The sequence below is a fragment of the Amblyomma americanum genome, chromosome 2, assembly GCF_052857255.1.
Source record: "Amblyomma americanum isolate KBUSLIRL-KWMA chromosome 2, ASM5285725v1, whole genome shotgun sequence".
NCBI lineage: Eukaryota > Metazoa > Arthropoda > Arachnida > Ixodida > Ixodidae > Amblyomma > Amblyomma americanum.
The window spans coordinates 41676665-41695958 of record NC_135498.1 but is presented as its reverse complement, the minus strand read 5'-3'; the positions used below and the strand labels follow the sequence as shown (position 1 = coordinate 41695958).

Below are 19294 nucleotides of genomic sequence, written 5' to 3'. Positions count from 1 at the left end.
CCAAAATAACAGAGCGAAGCTTGGCTCTTAGAAAACGAAACTCGTCATGCTGTCTGGCAGTCAACAAAAGCTAATCCAATCTCGTATCCGCCGATGGAAACAGCGGCGGTGCTCCGCCCAGCCGTGCCGTGCTAGTGTGTTGTCCCTGTAGTTGTTGTGCGCGATCTCCCGATGTCTTCTTCGTCGACAGCCTCTGGAGATTTGTTGAAAAACATAGAACGAAAAGGTGAGAAATCAGCCCAAGCTGTGGGCACTCAATGTGAACGCTAGCCGCGTTCTGCCAGTGGTATCAGGATGTTGCTGGGGTCAAGCTACTTGTGTTCAGTGTACTCATCTTCCAAAGTTGATACGTATAACTGCAAAAAAAAAAAAATGAAATGAATACAGTAATTGCACTTCCTTGTAACAGAGTGCGTTTGGTGACTGCTTATCATTGCACACATTGTTGAACGTGCTGCAGAAACGACGTGATACATCCCTGGTTATAGCAACGGGTTTGATCGCATGTCCATTGAGATCTTTGCCAATTTTTATTTTTTTTTCTCCTAGGGCTGACACACGTTTGTGCAAGTGTATCATTTATCATCATCTTCATCTTAGTCGGCTTGCCTGTCTGGTGGAAAACGACTACAGTGTATCGCGTCACCCTGCCCTACGATGAAATCGAAGCACTGAGCAGCAAAACGGTACGTGAGGACTTTAAAACGAATAACTCGCAGTACCTGCACTAGGAGTATCCCGTGTAGCAAGCTCTGTGAATTACTAGGGAAAAGAACATAACTGCGCGCCATACTGCATGCAGAAGAAAGGACCACATCTGTGAGCCTTGCCTGAGAATACAAAAACATGGCCTTGAAATGGAAAGCATAATCAAGTGTTTCGTCCCTGCGAACCGATGGTGTGCGCTCATAGGATTTAAGCCTTAATCCTGCTGACATGCGCTGGTGTCACTAATTGCACCATGTAGTAGAGGATTTAAATATGCATGACGTTTCCAGACAGCGATTGTATCAGAGCGGTTAATGCAGAAACAAAGTAAATAAAATCATCTGAAACACACAACATTGGTTCAGCATAATGCGCGAGCATTCTGGTCAGGGACTGGGTAGCGCATGATCAAAGCGGTTTTCCATAAAAAAATTAAGGTTTTGGCTGATGTTAGTTTTCTTTACTTGCTAAAGAACCCAGAACGTATTCAGTGGCGCCAGGTTATGGACCCACTACATGCCGTATATGAGATCAATGCTCCATCACTCTGGTGCCTGTGTCAAGGTACAAATTTATTACAAGAAGCAATTTTTAATGCAGTAGCATTTCAGGCTGTAGTTTCACAGCAAATTTCTGGCTTCTCCGTAACAAAATTCTCTGATTGGTCAATTTCCTGATGACGTCATCAGGGTAACGTGACCCCACTTGATCAATCAGAGGTTGAGAAGGCCCCAACTTTGTTTGATTCTTTGCAAGCTGATATGGAGTTGTGTGAACGTCATCATGATATAAGTTCTGCAGAACTGGCAGCAAAAGAAGGGAATATAATTGTTATTCTTGTTTTACGGTGTTAAATGAATTATGTATTGTTGGCATTTTAGAACCATGCAGTTCGCTTTGACTCATTGGTTATGACACTCGGCTGTTGACTCAAAAGACGCAGGTTCAATCTCGGCTGCGGCAGTTTAATTTCCATTGAGGCAAAATTCCAGAGGCCCATGTACTGTATGATGTCAGTGCATGTTAAAGAACGCCACATGGTCGAAATTTCCGGAGCCTGTCACTACGGCATCCCTCATAGCGTGAGTTGATTTGGCATGTTAAACCCCCATAAACCAGAACCATGCAGTTCAAACATGCACCTTTCCACAAGTGAAATACATTGACCTTTGTAGTGTTACAAGGAATCGTGACTTGTATATCTGTATTCGTTGGATGAAATATGGCATATTTTCATTTATATGCAATTCAAATTTTGTGAAACTGTAGTGCAAAAAGCCTCTGTGGCACAGGGAACTTTTTTTGCCATATTTCACAATATGTTTTGGTGCTCACAGTGCTAAGCTTTATATATCCACTGCACAGGCCACACACCTAATAAATGTGGAAGTGGTGCTTGCTGACAAAAAGGTGCCTACAGAGAAAGAATTGCTTCGGCATCTTGAAGAGACCAGTAGGCAAGATGGACGTGACACAGCTCAGGTCAACTTTGTGTATGCTTGGGCCCTTCGAAAGGCCCATGAAAATGAAACAGCGCTCACCACAAAACGGATATCTGGTAAGCTGTCATTCACTTTCTTATTGCTAATAGTTGTGACTTGAGAGATTCGTTGGAACTTATGTTGGTTTGATGCATATTGGCATAGAGCATGATACGGACGGCAAAAATGTTGGACTGCAAGATCGTTCGTCTAGCTTTCTTAAAGACCTTGATTTTAATGCAAGAATGTGTCATTGTCGGCATTTGCAATTTCCCACATCCACACATTTATGTCTCTTATAATAAACTGCACATCTCCAACCAAAAATTTAATTTTAACGCAACGTTTCGATGCCGACTCAGCTCCTTCATCAGGGGTGACTGAGGGCAGTAGCTAGCGCCTTTTAAGTATGGATGGGAGCTGTCGTTCCTTTGACCCCCCCCCCCCCCCCCCCCCCCCCCCTCCATACTTAAAAGACGCTAGCTACTGCCCTCAGTCACCCCTGATGGAGCCGAGCCGGCTTCAAAACGTTGGGTTAAACTTAAATTTTTGGTTGGAGATGTGCAGTTTATTATAAGTCTTCGAACCCAACCAGACAGGCAAATCTGTCAAAATGTTTAGTTTTCAATTTATGTCTCTGCACTCATTTGTCCATCTGCTTACCCTTGTGTACACTTATGAAGACATGAGCGCTCTTTTTTTGTAGGCCAGCCTGGGTCTACAGTTTCTCAGACGAAACAACGGTTCAAAGAGACCATGTTTGTTGAATGGCATTCCCACAACTTAAATATAAAATTTTACATTGGCTCCTGTTAATTCTTCCTAGCTTGAATTATTCAATATTCTACATTTTAAGTTTGCATCGACAAGGCTTCCTTCCTATAAAAATTTGTCAGCCAGATTTGATATTGTTGGGATCGGTGGGATTAATTCAGAAGATGAATTAGGCAATGCTGAACCAATCGAACTAGGCACTAACTCGCTCTGCATGTACATATCTGGTTTGCGTTGGGTCAAAAATTTCAGAACTATGTTTCCCTAAAAGAATATCTGATGATGATAGTGAATTTTAGTGGCGCAGGGGCTATTGCGGCCTAAGAGCGCCGTGACACAAGGTATTTTCGTTTGCTTAAAGTGGGGTCAAAGACCCATTTCTCAAGCATTTCATCCTGATTAAGCCGAGCACCAGGCCAGTGGAAGCTTATGATCAAACCCCGCACCTCCCACATGCGAGGCGGATGCTGAACGACTAGGCCACCGCTGCGGTTCAAAATTAATTAATGGCTTCAATGGTTGTTGTCAATTGCATGCTGTGTTATGCAAGCTGATGGAAAACGGAATCATGCTTGTCTAGCAGATGATGTCGCGCCATGTAACGTTGATTGGCTTACAGTGTTAGCTTGTTCAGGAGGTATAGGCGGTAACGTTTATGTTATTGTGGTACAGGTTCATTTAATGCTCGCATGGAGAATTTAAATACCTTTTGGTTTACAGATGTGGATGAGGTTCTGCACAAGACGGGGCACTTCAGCTCTCGAAACTGGCTTTACGTAGTTGTACATCCTGAAGAAAGCAGCGATGCAGTGGCCACAGCTGGATTGCACCAGATAGTTTATGTGAAGGCAAATAATGGTGAGTTATCATAATTTATTTCTTCATTAGAATGGTGCACTGTTGTTTTGGAGCAGTGCATTGATAGAGGTGTGTTCATGCTAGATTTATGTAAGCAAAACAAATGTAGCCTAATTTTTGTTGCCCCTCACTTTCAACTGTCATTGCGTACTCATAAAATAAGCCATGGCTGATAGGTATTCCTTGCCGGCAAACCTCGTTTACTGCCTTACTGAATCCCACTTGTTCTTTGCCAGGCAGAACTCTCCTTTGGTATCTCTGTTGCTGTAAAGGCTTTAGTATTTAATCTTTATTGAAAGTTGATTTCTTTATTTAAAAAGGAGCAAGTTTGTCCTTGTCTTTCTAATCTAGTACCATGCATGGAGTTTGAAGGTTTATTCCCGCAGCAAAGTGTTGCGGGGAAAGTGAGAGAAAAAGCTGTACTAACAGCTTGAAAGCTCTTGACTTGCTCTTTACAGAGCAGCAGTGATGGCACCGGGAGCATGAGTTAAAAGGTGCCTGCATGCAGAATTAAAATGGGAATGCCATCACTGCCAATGCAACTGTCATCATCACTTGCAGATGCTGCTGTTTTGTGCAAGAACATTATGGATGCTATAAGGCAGTTTGCTGTGAGGGAGAATACATTGAAGAGACTGCATATTTCACAGAAGGTCTCAGAGCGAGCAAAGGTAAGCACATAGCTTTTGCAGGCATTGCTCCTGTGACCTTGTAGATCTTTGTTTTCCTAGTTTCACTACACAGTGAGAACAGACATTGTGGAGCACTGCACTTCATTGATTATTTTTAGGGAGCTTCAGTGTGTTCGGTTAAGAGTTCATCGCTTTCCAGCTTTACTGTGAAAGCATTACAAGGGATTTGGGTGGTAAAGGACTGAAAAGAATTTGTGCCACACCAAAGCAAAATCCAAAGCTGTGCACAATGAGCTGCAGTACAAAGGAACTTTTTTAAAGAGCATCTGGAACCTAAAGCGTGCACATGAACACACCCTGTGCTGATCGAGTGGTTCTTGGCTGCTGCCTAGGGACTGCTTTGTGTCTAATGGGACCCTGAAACTATGAGTTGTGGTTGTTGCAGTTGTAGACCTCTCCCAGCCTACATCATCAGCACACATGGGGCTGGTTTGGTGGGCAAAACATGTGGCTTCTGAAAGTGTGGTGCAGCAGGTGTAAAGTGCACAGAGGTGTCTCTAATCAGGAGAAGAAAGGCTGGGGGGGATGCTCGATACATGCAAAACCAGTTCAGGGGCGAAAGTGGGCAATTTTTCCCATTGGGCTAAGGCCCTTTGACGCCACATTGTTTACAACTGGGAGTCATCTATTACGGCCTTTTCCTCAGGCAGACTTGCTTGAATAGAGCAAAATTAGGGCAAGTTGCTGTGCAAGTGTGTAGGAAAAAGACAGAATGAATGGATAGAGAAGAACTTCAGAGTGAGTTCCATAGTGTGCTGAATGGAAGAAAATGTGGGAGTTTCATTATTGTCGATTTGCCGGCAATGTCGTTCTGGTAAGCAAGTCAGGAATGAATTACAGTGAATAACTGAAGGCCTAGACATGCAAAGCGCATTGTTAAGCCTAAAGTAATTATAAGAATTTTGGCTGTTGAGACACAATTTGCAGCAGGTAATATGGTTTATGGGAGTTTAACTTCCCAAAGCGACTCGGGTTATGAGGGACGTCGTGGTAAAGGGCTCCAGAAATTTCGACCACCTGAGGTTCTTTACTTTAGCGTGCACTGACATTGCACAGTACACGGGCCTCTGGAATTTCACCTCCATCAAAATTCGACCGCCGAGGCCGGGATCGAACCCGCGTCTTTCAGGTCTGCAGCTAAGTGCCATAACCACTGAGCCACTGCGGTGGGGCGCAGCAGGTAATAAACTACTGGAAGCAGGGAAGCGGTTCATTTGTCTAGGCCAAGTAAGTACTCAGAAAAGATCCAGATCACGAGAGAGAAATTGGCAGGCAAATGGAAATGGGGCAGAGTACTTTTGGCTGTCTCTCACAAATTATGAACAACAGCTTACTCATATACCATGAAAAGGAAAGTACACATCCACTGTATTTTGCCAGTGCTCACCTATGGGACTCGAACTTGGAGGCTAACAGGGAGGCTTGAAATCGGGCTGAGAACAATGCAGTGAGCAATGTAAAGGGAAATAACTAATGGAACATTAAGAGGCAAGAGGAATGCAACATCGATTAGAAAGCAAACTCAAGTTGGGGAATATTTTTTGCCAAGATTAAAATTAACTTACAGCCAAGACAGAGTGATGCACGGAAATGACTAGAGGCCTATTACGGTGTCAAGGGAAGGAAAAAAACTTACCCTGCCCCATATTCACGTAAAAGGACAAGAATGAAAAGCCTTCAGGGATAACAAGACGTGGGTTCGATCCAGGCCACGGCGGTCGAATTTCAATGAAGACGAAATTCTAGAGGCCCATGTACTGTGTGACGTCAGTGCACGTAAAAGAATTTCAGGTGGTCGAAATTTCCGGAGACCTTCACTACGGCGTCCCTCATAGCCGGAGTCGCTTTGGGACGTTAAACCCCCATAAACCAGAAACCTTCAGGGGTAACGTCGCTGGGGCTGGCGGAAAAGAGGATTGATTGGAGGTCCTTGAGGCAGGCCTTTGTTCTGCAGTGGACTTGCCGTGGTTGAAGATGATGATGTTGTTGATGATGGTGATAGTCTCAGCAGTTCCCACGTTTTCGCACGTCTTTTCAGCTTGACAAGGAACGCATGAGGCCCCTGAGCGCAGCCACAGAGTTTGATGTGACTTTCACTCTCGTCGTCCCCGAGCCCCAAACCCTGGATGTGACATGGCGCATACAGGATGCAGTGGAAGGTGAGCCAGTGGGCTTAATGCACAGTGAGATAGTAAATCATTACGTATTGGTAGCTTGAATATCATGCTGATGGAGGAGAAGGAGCATTGTAGCAGAAGTGTCATGCGAGGACTATGGGTAACTAGAAGGTGATTGGATCCCAGGGGCAGATTTAAAGAGGGGCCAACTTTGTTGTCATCAGGTAAGGCACACGGTTGCAGGAAAATGGCTCCAGTTGACTAGAAACACCTCTCAAAAAAACATTTTAAAATGACTACATGGCACGGAATCTCGCCTTGCAGTCTTTTAGGATGTTTTCTTGAGAAGCTTTCTTAGGCGTTTGAAGCCATCTTGTTGCAAGCACATGCCCAGCAGCATTTAAAGCAAATGAAATAATTACAAAATTACAGGGTGGACCACCAGCTAGTGCTTATATCCAAATTATCAGGGGTGTAATCATCATTTAATTTTGTTTGGTTGCATAACTAATTTTTTTTAATGTTTTTTTGCAGTGTACATGAAGCCCTTTCTGGACAAGATTTCGATGGTTGCAAAGGTGCACGTCAAGAGCCAGGTACAGTAGCATATGACAAAAACGTGTACTATTGGCCTCAAAATTTCACGGTATGCGTGTTCTCGGAAAAAAAAAAATTATAGTGTTGCACTGCCTCGTGACCCAGCACCAAGGTAATATACCACCTCGTGGAGCATGCTTGTTCTCACACACCTTCAGACAATTTCAGATGATTGCCTTGCGTCACTGTGTTGAAATGCATTTTTCGCTGCACACCTGTGTTCAGTAAGCCTTTGTGGCCAATAGTACCACCTAGTAAACCTTCCATGTACTCTTTGACGTCAGTCTCTCGGACACTGCTTTGTGCTACTTACCTGATGTAATTAAACTAGTATGGCACCTAAGTAATCTGTGATTTGCTAATAACATTGCCTTGCTAAGTCACACGGGAGGTGAACTGCAAAGCATGATCAATGAGTTAGACAGGAAGAGCAGAACGGTGGGTCTAAAAATTAACATGCAGAAAACCAAAGCGATGTTCAAGAGTCTTGCGAGGGAACAGCAGTTCACAATTGGCAGCGAGGTGCTGGAAGTGGTAAGGGAATACATCAACTTAGGGCAGATAATGACTGCAGATCCGGGGCATCACGAGCTTGAATTAGGTTAAGGTGTGAGGAAGTTTGAGCCGAGCCTTTTCATCACAGACACTTGAAGAAGAAACAGCGAAGCACATGGGAAACACACGACAACGCAGATCCCATCAGTGAAAGAAAATAGCAGTGCTCCTGAGACTAGGACTGCGCGTGTGCAACAAAACACTTCATCGCCAGAAGCACGCCAATGTTAGACTGCAAGAAATTTGTTATACCATCAGATTGGTTCATTACAGACACTTGAAGAAGAAGCGGCGAAGCACATGGGAAACACACGGCAACATGGATCTCATCAGTGAAGGAAAATAGCAGTGCTCCTGAGACGAGGACCACGCATGCGCAACAAAACACTTCATCGCGAGAAGCACGCCAATGTTAGACTGCAAGAAATTTGTGTTATGCCATCAAATGGGGATGGCATAGTCATGCTCCTGTGGCAGCATCTTAACTCTTAAAGGAGTATAGACACCTAATTTTGGTGCCATGTTTTCTTCTCTACAATGATGCGGAAGACACTGCTACACATGAATCACCATGTGATATTTGCCTACGACCGCTAAATAATTTCTAATCGAATTTTCTCTGTCATGCTGTTTCGGTTTCAACAGCCGAGCGATGGCTGTGACATCAAAGAGTGCTTTTGTGTCACGTGAGGCATGGAAAAACGTCCATATAATCGCTGCTTCATCATTTTAATTTACTGCAGTGCTGAAGGCAGCCTTCCTTAAGAACCGCAATGAAAACGAATGTGGAAGCAGCAATTATATTGCAGTTTTTTCATGTCTCACGTGATCTGTAAGCACACGTTGATGTCACAGTCCTCATTCGGCTGTTGAAACCGAAACAGCACCTGTAAGCACACATTGATGTCAGAGTCCTCATTTGGCTGTTGAAACCGAAACAGCACAAGAAAGAAATGCGATTATAAATTATTTAGCGGTTGTAGGAGAATACCAGGTGGTAATCCATGTATAATACTGCCTTACACATTGTTACAAACACGAAAGCACACACCCAAAAGTTAGGTGTCTATACTCGTTTAACAAAGCAAAGCAACCATGCTCATTCCAGAATGACCCCTGTGACTGGTCACCTGTTTATTAATCAAACCGAGTTCTTTCAATCGGAGCGCATTTGAGAGCGCTAACATTGCAACGAAGGAGCACAGTCACGTGCAAATTTTTCAATCTCACGGGCTTTATTTAAGTTTTAAAAAAAGAGACCAGGCTGAAATGATATCGAAGCAAACAACTTAAATGGGGCATTTCTCAAAATTCTCTGCAACTTTTGCACATAAAAATTTGCGCTAATGTTAACAATGCAAAATCTCGCTTATTTTTCTTGTTGAGCAGTAAGTAATAAGTTGAGTAATAAGCAGTCTAAGACGACTGCTTGCAACCCTGCATCATTCAAATCTTCGTGCAGTGCATTGTCATTTTTTTCAACTGTGGCACAAGTTTTTTGAAACACCCTCTATATTTGCATTTTTTGCTTATTTCTCAGTACGTATCGGGCTCCTGCTACAAAACACAATGAGGCTGCTTTAAAATGCTCTTGGCCATTTCCATCACTGGTTGCATTTCTGTCGCACACCTTAGCAAATGTGAATCCAGCCAGGCTTGAGCAACCACCAATTCTTAGTACCGCCATCTTTTGAGAACCTCTTTCTGATGTGCTGATTTCAGTGTCAGTCGTTTGAGCAAAAAATCATTAAGATTTTCTTCAAGGCAGAACTGCTTGGAAGGGGTACTACCCAGCCTCCTTTAGCAAAAAAAAAACCAGGAGGATTTTGCACATAACTTCACTCACACATTATTTAGCAGAATTTGGGAGGTGTTATGTGTGCATGTGGGCAAGTATCACTTATGCGTTTGCATATAAATGCATCGTTGCTTTTAATTTCTGCTAGGACAGGCATAAATGCGGTTACAACAATGCAGCATGTTGTATTTACTTTTCATATGCTTAATCGGGCAGGAAAAAATGTTGGCCCAGGACTTGACAAGCACTTGTGTTGTGATTGTTTTCACAGTAGCTACTTAATCTATCTGTATTACTGGAAACAGGTGCTGTTCTTTACCCCACTGAAGCTGACTCGACGCTTGGATCCTAAAAAGGGTGCATACATAGCAACAGCTGATCAACTATCACTAATCATAAACCCTATCGAAGGAAGCAGAGGTAAGCAAAATTATTTCTTTCTTGGTACGTTGCCATGAAGAAAGCAAAGGCTTGATGTAGCCTCTTAAAGGACCATAGATACCTAATTTTAGTTGCATCTTTTCTTCTTTCAAGTGATGAGTTAGAAATTGGAATACATGGTTCACCACGTGGTATTCACCTGCGACCACTAAATAATTTATAATTGAATTTCTTCTCTTATGCTGTTTTGGTTTCATCAACCGAACAATGGCTGTGACATGTAGTTGGTGTTTAGGTCACTTTACGTCCTAAAAATACTGAAGTATAATCACTGAAACGTGGTTTTAATTCACTAGAATACTTAAGCCGGCCTGCAATGACAAAAAAACAACGTATCAGCAATTATATATAGCCATTTTTTTCATGGCTCATGTGACCAAAACATCAACTACATGTTACAGCCATCATTCAGCTGTGAAAGACCATCAAGAAGAAATTCAAATATCAATTATTTAGCAGTCGTAGGCAAATGCTACAGGATGCTGTATGTATACTAACGTCTAATGCATCATTTGAAAGAAGCAAAGCGCAAGAAAATATTTAGTGTCTATACTCCTTTAAGTCATGCTTGCTTTGATACTGGAGTAGTACTAAAATCGGCTCTGGATAATGCGAACTCTGGGAGGGGAGGCTGGTGAAAATTTGTTCAAATTATGGAGTTTTAATTAACAGGAACCTTTTTAATGCACTTGATGTTTAGTGAACCATTCATATAGTTGCTTTGGGACGTTAATCCTCCATACCAAAGCAACCAAACCATATATTAGTTTTTTACCATGAGGGTTTACAAAGAGCCACTACATATAGGGGGGAGGCAGAAAAATATATATGCATTAAGAATGAGTACGAATATGACTTTGAAGTGCAAGAATTACTGCACTGCTCTTCTGTGTACATAATATAAATTGAAGTAACCAAAATTACAGAAAAGGTTAGTGTCGCATCTCCACTAATAAACTCTTTGCAAAAAATATTATGTTGTATAACGTTCTAGACAGAAAAAAATGCAGGTTCTTATTTTTTTTACATGCTAGCTGCTAAAAAATCGTGAAGTTTTATAAGGAATCTTTAGAGTAAGTAGTCCCTGCAACCTTTTATTTCTTGGCAGGGAAATATAGAAATGAAAAACTGCTAAGTCAGTAAATCAGTGTATGAGAATGGTAGTCCAATTTTAAAGCTGTGGTCAGTAAGAGGAAAAATATGCGATGCTGACATAATAAGTGCTGCCGTGTAGCTAGTCGGAATAAATGCTGCCAAGTCTTTAGTTGGATTATAATAAATCTGAAAAAACACAAGATGGGACATTGTATGCCTTTCCTCTAATGAGAGCACATTAAGATTGCTTTTAATTTCATATACTCTGGGGCTAGGTGAGTATTCTCGTGTCAATTCAAATTAATCGGCAATTGTATTAAGCGAGTTTAGATTAACGGGAGTCACCATATCTTCATATCCGTTATGTTCCTCTTTTGTAATTACGGATTGAGTGCATGTTATTAATGGATGCTCACAGTTTCGGCTCTATTTTGACGTGGTGTTCTGGTTTTTCTGTTTTAAAGGATTTCAAGCATCAATTCGTCCTGTTCTCAACTTTGTGGTCTTTGTGGTGCCGCAAAATCATCACCCACTGTACATATATGATGAACAAGGTACGTGCGTGCCTTGCAAAGAATGTGTGCATGCTAGAATTTTTAAAATGCATAAAGTAACTACCGTCTGTCTGCGATTGAAGTTAGGACTGCTGCTGTGGAAACTACGGCAGTTGGGTGGTCAGCATGGCTGTGGCGTAAATGCTAATCGGACCATCCCACTTACATAACTATTCGAGTTATGTGGCTATAAAGGTGGCATCATACTGCCTGTTTCGTTGTTCTATAACATCAGCTAACGGCCTGTAACTGACCTTCGGTCTCATTTTAAAGTATAGTTCATACTTTTACTCCTCATTGCATTTGTTCTTAGTAATGGCATTCAGAGTCAACTCTCAGTCATGGTATGGCCTGATTCCATCTCTCCCTCACTTGCCGCGTTTCTTGTTTGCAGGTGAACAGCTAGAGACCAACTCGTTCCTTGTGCCCAAGTGGGGAGGTGTCCTCTTTTACAATGTCGCCAAGTTTCCTGAACCGGGCGACGCCCTGCCCCAGCCTGTCGAGATAGACATGCATTCTGTTTTTGAGGTGTTCTTGGCCCAGTTCAGCCTTCTGGTTGGCCTATCTGACAAAAACTACGAGCGGGCAGTATTCCAGCCAGTCCCCTCGCATTTCGTAAGCAGACACTGCTAATTTCCGTCCTTATCCGCTCGTCACAATATTGTGCTTATTTACCACAAGTTCAGGGAAGAAGCTTTCTGGTATAGAGTGGTCATAGCTGGTGCAAGACAAGGGTATTGGAGAGTATTGGGAGAGGCCGTTGTCCTGCAGTGGATGTAGTCTACTTGCTGCTACTGATGATGGTGATAGTTACAACCTAATTTCTAGCTAAGTAGTGTGGCAGTAGCAGTGCCTTACGTGTCTGGAGGTATGGCAAGTTTGCTGTGAGCTAGCATTAGCCTTTGACTGTGCCATTGTGGAAGCCAAGGATTCTGGTTGGTATTTATTCACATACATGTAAATGGTAGCTTAATTATGGCACTAAACAGTTGTTATTTATCGGATATGTAACGGCAGCTTTGTGTGCTGAGTTCCAGATTATTGACTGTCATCTTTTTATAATTCTGTTTGTGAAGAAGACAAAAAATGGTTGAAAAAAAAAGGAAAGGTGCCAGAGCGCATTTAGCAGGAGGAAGACTAGTAAGGAACACTGGTAGTACAAATTGCAGTGCAGCCGGTCTTTTCACCAAGGTCAGGTCATCTCTCATGCATAAAAGGATGGCATTAGAATAGCATAGCACTAGAACTGCCGGCGTTATAGCCTCCTACAGGAATCATATACATGCATACGTTAGCATTGCAAGCCTGATTAATTCCTGCCTCTAACAACCTGCTCCTGCTCCTCAGTGAAAGCAGTGTGTTATCTTACATTAGATTTCGTTTTGAGTGGAAGTAAACTGAGGACATCATTCTTGAGAGAAACGACGGAACAGCACTTACAGATGGGACAGAAACTGGCAACCAAATGATTAATTGCTGCATGTGGTAGGGAAGGCAGCAATATAAAGGAAACATGGCGAGCTAAAACACAAAGGAACAGTCATCAATCAGGATGTATCAGCAATCGGAGAAATTAACTGATAGATGATTGTTCCTTTGTGTGTTTGCTCACCATGTTTCCTTTATAAACACTATAGCATTAAGGATCCCATTCTGCAGAAAGTCCGGCGTCGGCAGCATTGTGAACAGACAGTCCGAATTGTGCCACCTTCCCCTGTATATGATTGGTCGCAAGAGGTTGCTCAGTGAAAGCAGCCGGGTCTCACAAGCCCCACCGTGGTGGCTATGTTTGAAACAGCCACCTGCCAAGGCAGTGGCATCGCTTAACTGCTGCACCACTGCTCCAGGAGTAGCATAAGGACCCCCACGATCTATGAATATAAAGTAGAGAATGACCAATTCCACATATATGGGCATGTAGGCAGGACCTATGTGACAGAGAAGGAGTATTTCTATGGGAGGGATCTCTGACATTGCATTGTTCTCTTAAAGGTAGGTTAGGCATTATGTGATGGTGAAAGAAAGAACAATGCCCATTTCTGCGAAGTGCTAAGCAAAGAGGACCCCAGGCCGTTGAAGAGACCGATTAATACTATCACGTCATACCCTTAAGGTGCAGCTTAAGTGTCCCCTCAAGTTTGTGCTGCTTTCCCTGTTGCAAAAAATCATTTGGTTGCTAGTCAGCATTATCTTCCGTCTTATTCACCCCCGTCCTGTCTGTTAGTGCTGTTCCATCGTTTCCGCCAAGATGAACCAATGAGCCTGATGAAGCCCTCTTCTTGAACATCATTCTTACTTGTAAAAATGTGGTTGCATTCCCTTTGTCATTTCAGAACAAAAATCAATGAATTCGGCAGTCATGCAGATTTGGAGACAAAGTTACGCTGCATCCAAATTAGAAGTCATAAAATATGGCTTGAAATTGCTGTTACTTGTGCATGTTGATGCTGCTTGTTTCTTTACCTTGCTAATGCTGTGACATTTCAGTACAGGTGGTTTTTCAGGTTTTGTCTTTCATGCTTTGTTGCCGAGTCAAAATTTACTGTTTGTTTCAATGCAGGACGTTGCATTCCTTCTAAGACGAAGGACTCAAGACTACCTGTCCATGTCCAGCTCTTCTTTACATTCACTCTCGGAGTTGCTCAGCAAAATCTCCAACATTGTGGTCAAGGATGAAATTGGAGACCTTGTAAGTGATTGGGCAGCCTTTTTTATTAGTCCAGACCACATGATTGGCATTGAAAACATGAAGCATGTGGTATATTTGATGAGAGAAGTTCCATGCATGGTATGATTGCTCTTCCGCATCGAACAAATGGCTGATTTGGGTACCAAGCCACCAGGGAGTAGAGGGAAACGAGCGTTTCTCCCTTGCAACCCTTCCTGCCTGGAGACGGTGACTCATTTCAGCCTTTGATAACCTATGCTGAAATCGTGCAACACCTACATCATTTCACCAGGCAAATCTATCCAAATCCCGCTAAGGGTTTGAACAATCAGAAAAATGTCATTTTAGACAAATGCAAGCTCTGTCATCTAATAATCCGGCTAAATTTCACAAGGTAAATTCAGATTAAGGTGGAAAGCTGGGCGAGTTAAATAGGTCGGATTCATGGTGAAGGTAGCGCGAAAGATGAGGACAAAAGGAAGAAGCAAGGCACAACACAAGCGCTATTTCGCAGCTAAATCTTTATTGACAGAACACGGAATATAAACCTGCCCCGTGAAAAAATTCTCTTTTCCTTTCTTTTTAGAAAATCTTTTCATGAGGTGAATTTATATTCCGTGTTCTTCAAATAAAGGTTTAGTTAAATAGTGCTCGTGTGGTATCTTGCTTCTTCCTTTCATCCTTGTTTTTTCACGCTACCTTCACCAAGAATTAATTCAGAAGCTTTAAATCAGGGTGTAAATTCTATGGCCCATACGCAGACCTATATCGTACGGTATAGGCCTGCCAGGCTAATAGTTCTGTGGATGTAATAGAACAGCCGATGTAGGAAGGGTGGAAGGCAGCCCTGTCCAGCTCCGACCTCGAGGATCAGCGAGCCCTTGTCATAAGAGCATGGGCGGTGGGCTTTGCCAATGGAATCTTGGACATAGGATGACCCAACCACCCTCCCCTAATTCCCTCTTCCTCTTTTTTCCTCAGTAAAAGTTTTCATCATCATCACTTAAGGCTTAGAAGATGGTGATCATAAGATCTGAAAGATGACAATGACCGACAGGCTTGGGAGACTAGGCCGTTAGTTTAAATTTGTGGACATAGAGTTGTTAGCATGACCTGCCGTTGATATTCCTTTCTATCGTTTTTGCCTGTCTAGATTTATTCATCTGTATCGCATGCAAAGCGAAGCTTTGATCTGCTGGAAAGAGGGGACTTGGAGAGTGCTTTCCAACATGCTGAGGCTGCATTTTTGGCATCTGGTAGGCTAGTAATATTTTATTTCTAATTAGTACCACACCTTCACTTACAGTGTGCATAGGACTCACTGAAACTGCCCCCCTCCCCCCCCCCCTCCCTTTTTTTTTTCAGAAAAGGCATTCTTCGATCCTTCTCTGCTGGCACTTCTCTACTTCCCCGATGATCAAAAGTAAGCTTCATCTTCATCTAGAACTGCTTGTTGTTGGACGGGTTGGAGGTCCCTGTCAGAAGTGAACGAAATGCGAATGTTTTTTTGCCCGCAACGTTTTTCAGAAAGGTTTTGCTCTGGCATGTGGTGCAACCAGACATGAATGCTCAGGCATAAATGTTAGTGGCATCTTCAGTACTTCCTTTCCAAGTACATACTGAAGGTGCCATTTGCATAGGCAGAGAAGAATCTTAATCGTGGCTTGTTTTGCGTGTTAGACAAAGTAAATTATTAAAAATGTCATTGACTAACTGTCCTTGACATCATTTGGTTGTATAGGTGTACAAATGTCATGGAAGCTTTGCATGACAGGCTGTGTGATGTTCAGATAATGCAGTTATGCAAAGTCTGAGAGGCATTATCATTTATTGAACCCCTAACAACCCCTTACATGGTATTGCATATGGTATTGATTCTCCATGTCAGTTTGTGAGCTCTGCTGAAGTAGACAGGGGCTGCTTGTTCCACCATATTAACTGCAGCGTTCAAAATGTGCTTACAACATTAAATGTAGCCTTGCGACTAAAGACAGGAAGCGCAGAGTAGTATTTTTGCATGAAGACATGCACAGTAGGGCACACTTTTGTGGACCTGTGACCTGTTGCTGGTCTGACGACGTCCCAGTAATGGAGTGTACAAGCGCCACTGTATGTATTTGCATGCTTTATTTGGTGCTTGTGTGTCCTAACAATGGGCTTTTCCCTTTTTTTTTGTTTCAGATATGCTATCTACATTCCCTTGTTCCTGCCAATCAGCCTGCCTGTTGTGATGTCCTTACAAGGCCTCTGGACATACTATAGAAAGAGGAAAATGCCCAAGGCAGAAAAGCAAGACTAAATGATACTGAACAGGCGGTTTTAAGCTACTTTTAAGTTATTTTTGCGTTACTGTGTAAATGTCAAATAAATGCAGTATGATAAGAGGTTGTCGTCAAAGAATGGCTCTTCTGTGTGGTTGCATATATGGAGCCGTCGCAGCCTTATGTTGTGCATCGAATACCTGTTTTCAATCCATTTGGTTCAGATGCGACAGTGTGTGCCTTCTTCCTTAAAACACTTCTCTGAAGAAATATGTAATAGGAAAAACAACAGCCACTTCGCTTCTAAATAGCTTTCTATTAAACTGCTTGTATTAGCCATTTGTATAGAGGTCAATGCAAAAATGCTTAAGTTTTATGTAAGCAGGTTCTGTTCAACAAATACCAAAGCACAAAAAATTAAAAGCCAAATAATATGATCAGTCCTGTTCCTGAATGTGCACATTATAATGTGTTGAGTGGCTTGCTCGACATAACTTTCTTTGCACATCGCTGCAATTCAGATGTGGAACACAAAGCGACCTAGCAAGCAAGAGGCTGAAATCAGCCTTGTATTTTGCCATAAATTTTATCACCTTGAGGTGCAGGTCTTAGTATCCAAGCATGCTTTAAGGTGGATGGATGCTTTCAACTGCAGACATGTCCAAATGCAATCTTTGAACATTACGTTTTTAGGCAATATTTTCATATTCTGGGCACAAAGCGAGATCAGTGATGCATTATGGACATCTGCAAAAACCCCAGCAGTATTGGAGCAGCAACAAAATATTGTCTACATAATCGATGCTAAAGCTTTCGTTATGCATGAAATGCTTGGGTACTACATGCCAGAACAGTTTTAGTCCACATTGGAACTGTTCAGTTCTCTTCTTACTGCTCTGCAGTGTTCACTTGTTCATGAAGTAGTTTACCATTATGGGCTGCATTTCTGGTTTACATCACATTTGGCCATGTTACCAATATCTCTCCGTGTCATCCAGCAGCACCATTTTATTTTCAGATTGTTGCCAAGCTTCAAGGATCGCACTCCAATTGCACATTCTTCTTACACTCCACCAGCTCCCCCTTTTCTAATGACCACATCAGCATTGCGCATAGATATTCCAATGAAGTCCTTTTCTTCCCTACCGTGAAAAATGATTCACCCCTGAATAAATCAGCACGCTTTCCTCAGCCTTTTTTTTTCTTATATGCAATTAAAGGGTCCCTGAAAAGGGTGTTTGAGGTTGTCTATAAAATGCTCGCATTATGTAGAGTACAGGCCAATGAGCGTTCATACCTCGTACAAGACCTCAAAATTGAGCCGACAATTTACAATATTTAAAAAATGATGGCCTAGCCCTGCTAGGCCAGGATATACGTAGCGTAGGCGCTGCGACATCTGGTTCGGAAGAGTTCACATATGAAAGGCGCGAATTCACTCATCATCATCAGCCTGACTACACCTACTGCAGGGCAAAGGCCTCTCCCATGTCTCTCCAATTAACCCTGTCCTTTGCAAGCTGCACCCACCCTATGCCTGCAAACTTCCTAATCTCATCTGCCCACCTAACCTTCTGCCGCCCCCTGCTACGCTTGCCTTCTCTTGGAATCCACTACGTTACCTTTAAAGGGGCTCTGAAACACCTTCTGACGAAAGCACATCAACTAGCTTAATCACTGCATTGTGTTCTCATGAAAACCTGAGCCAAATAATACACTTCTACACGCAGCAGAGGACCCACAATCACGCGCAAAAGTTGGTGAGCCCTTCCCAGCGACTTTTTCAGGCTCGCACCCTCCTTCGTCGCTCGCATGTACGTATACATGTTGAGAGGTGGCTACTGGTTAGATTCTTTCAGACGTCAAGCAGCTACCAAGGCCGTGGCCAATAAGCCGCTTAGCTCCGGCGGGTCAGGAAGCGCTCCTCCTCCGGAGGGGCCGGCAGAGGAGCGCTGACCTTCCAGCGTGCAAAAAGAGACAAGAGGAGAGGGAAAAGCGCGAAGACGCAGAAATTCGAATTTTGACTACAGATAACTCAGCTTCTACAAAGCGCATTAGAAAATTTCTTGCTGGACAGCATTCGTGGAGAGGCGTGCTTTAACATCCCAGCCATATTGGAGCTTTATTTGAGCCCTTTTAAAGGGACTATGCAATAAATTGAGATTACGTAAAACAGACGAGAGATAGGCATTCGATCACTTGTCACCCCAGAACAGCGAATATATAGACGATTAAAAATTACGCTCCTCCTCTCCCCCCTCAACTCTACACGAGCACCAGAAAAAAATAAAGAAAACAGCTCTGGGACTGGGCCCTGCCCATGAATACGTCATCCGCTGACGTTTATTTTGCAACTTCCGGTTGTCGCTCCTAGCCCCCCAGCAGCAGCGTCGGCGGCGTGGCGGCATCCCTCCGGTCTCCTCGCCTTCCTGGATTGCGGCACGCGTCGGCTTTCTTTGCTTGTCATCTGTGGTAATTAGCAGTAATAAACCCGGACCTCGAGGTGTGACTGCTCGCTTTTACGGCCGCGATGGGCATCGAGCCCTATGCGTGCGCACGAAGAGCCGTGCGAGTGGCTCCGGAACTCCCGACAGAAGGAGGCGGCAGAGGAAAATTGAAACCATATGCGTGAAGGCAATGCCCTGGCTCGCGCTTGCCCGAGAGGCTCGCGCGGCGGCACGAGCAGACGATTTTC

The 19294-nt window shown here is 43.2% G+C and overlaps 1 protein-coding gene across 1 annotated transcript; it reads left to right on the top strand.

Moving 5' to 3' along the window:
• Positions 1-86: 86 nt before the first annotated feature.
• PIG-S (phosphatidylinositol glycan anchor biosynthesis class S) lies at positions 87-16722 on the top strand. Its single transcript, XM_077654040.1, has 14 exons — positions 87-226; positions 550-686; positions 2074-2266; positions 3684-3821; positions 4383-4492; positions 6552-6672; positions 7165-7226; positions 9886-10000; positions 11581-11670; positions 12065-12285; positions 14231-14359; positions 15492-15594; positions 15704-15761; positions 16520-16722. The coding sequence occupies exons 1-14, from the start codon at positions 172-174 to the stop codon at positions 16635-16637; spliced, it is 1650 nt and encodes a 549-aa protein (XP_077510166.1). The 5' UTR covers positions 87-171; the 3' UTR covers positions 16638-16722.
• The last annotated feature ends 2572 nt before the right edge of the window (positions 16723-19294 follow it).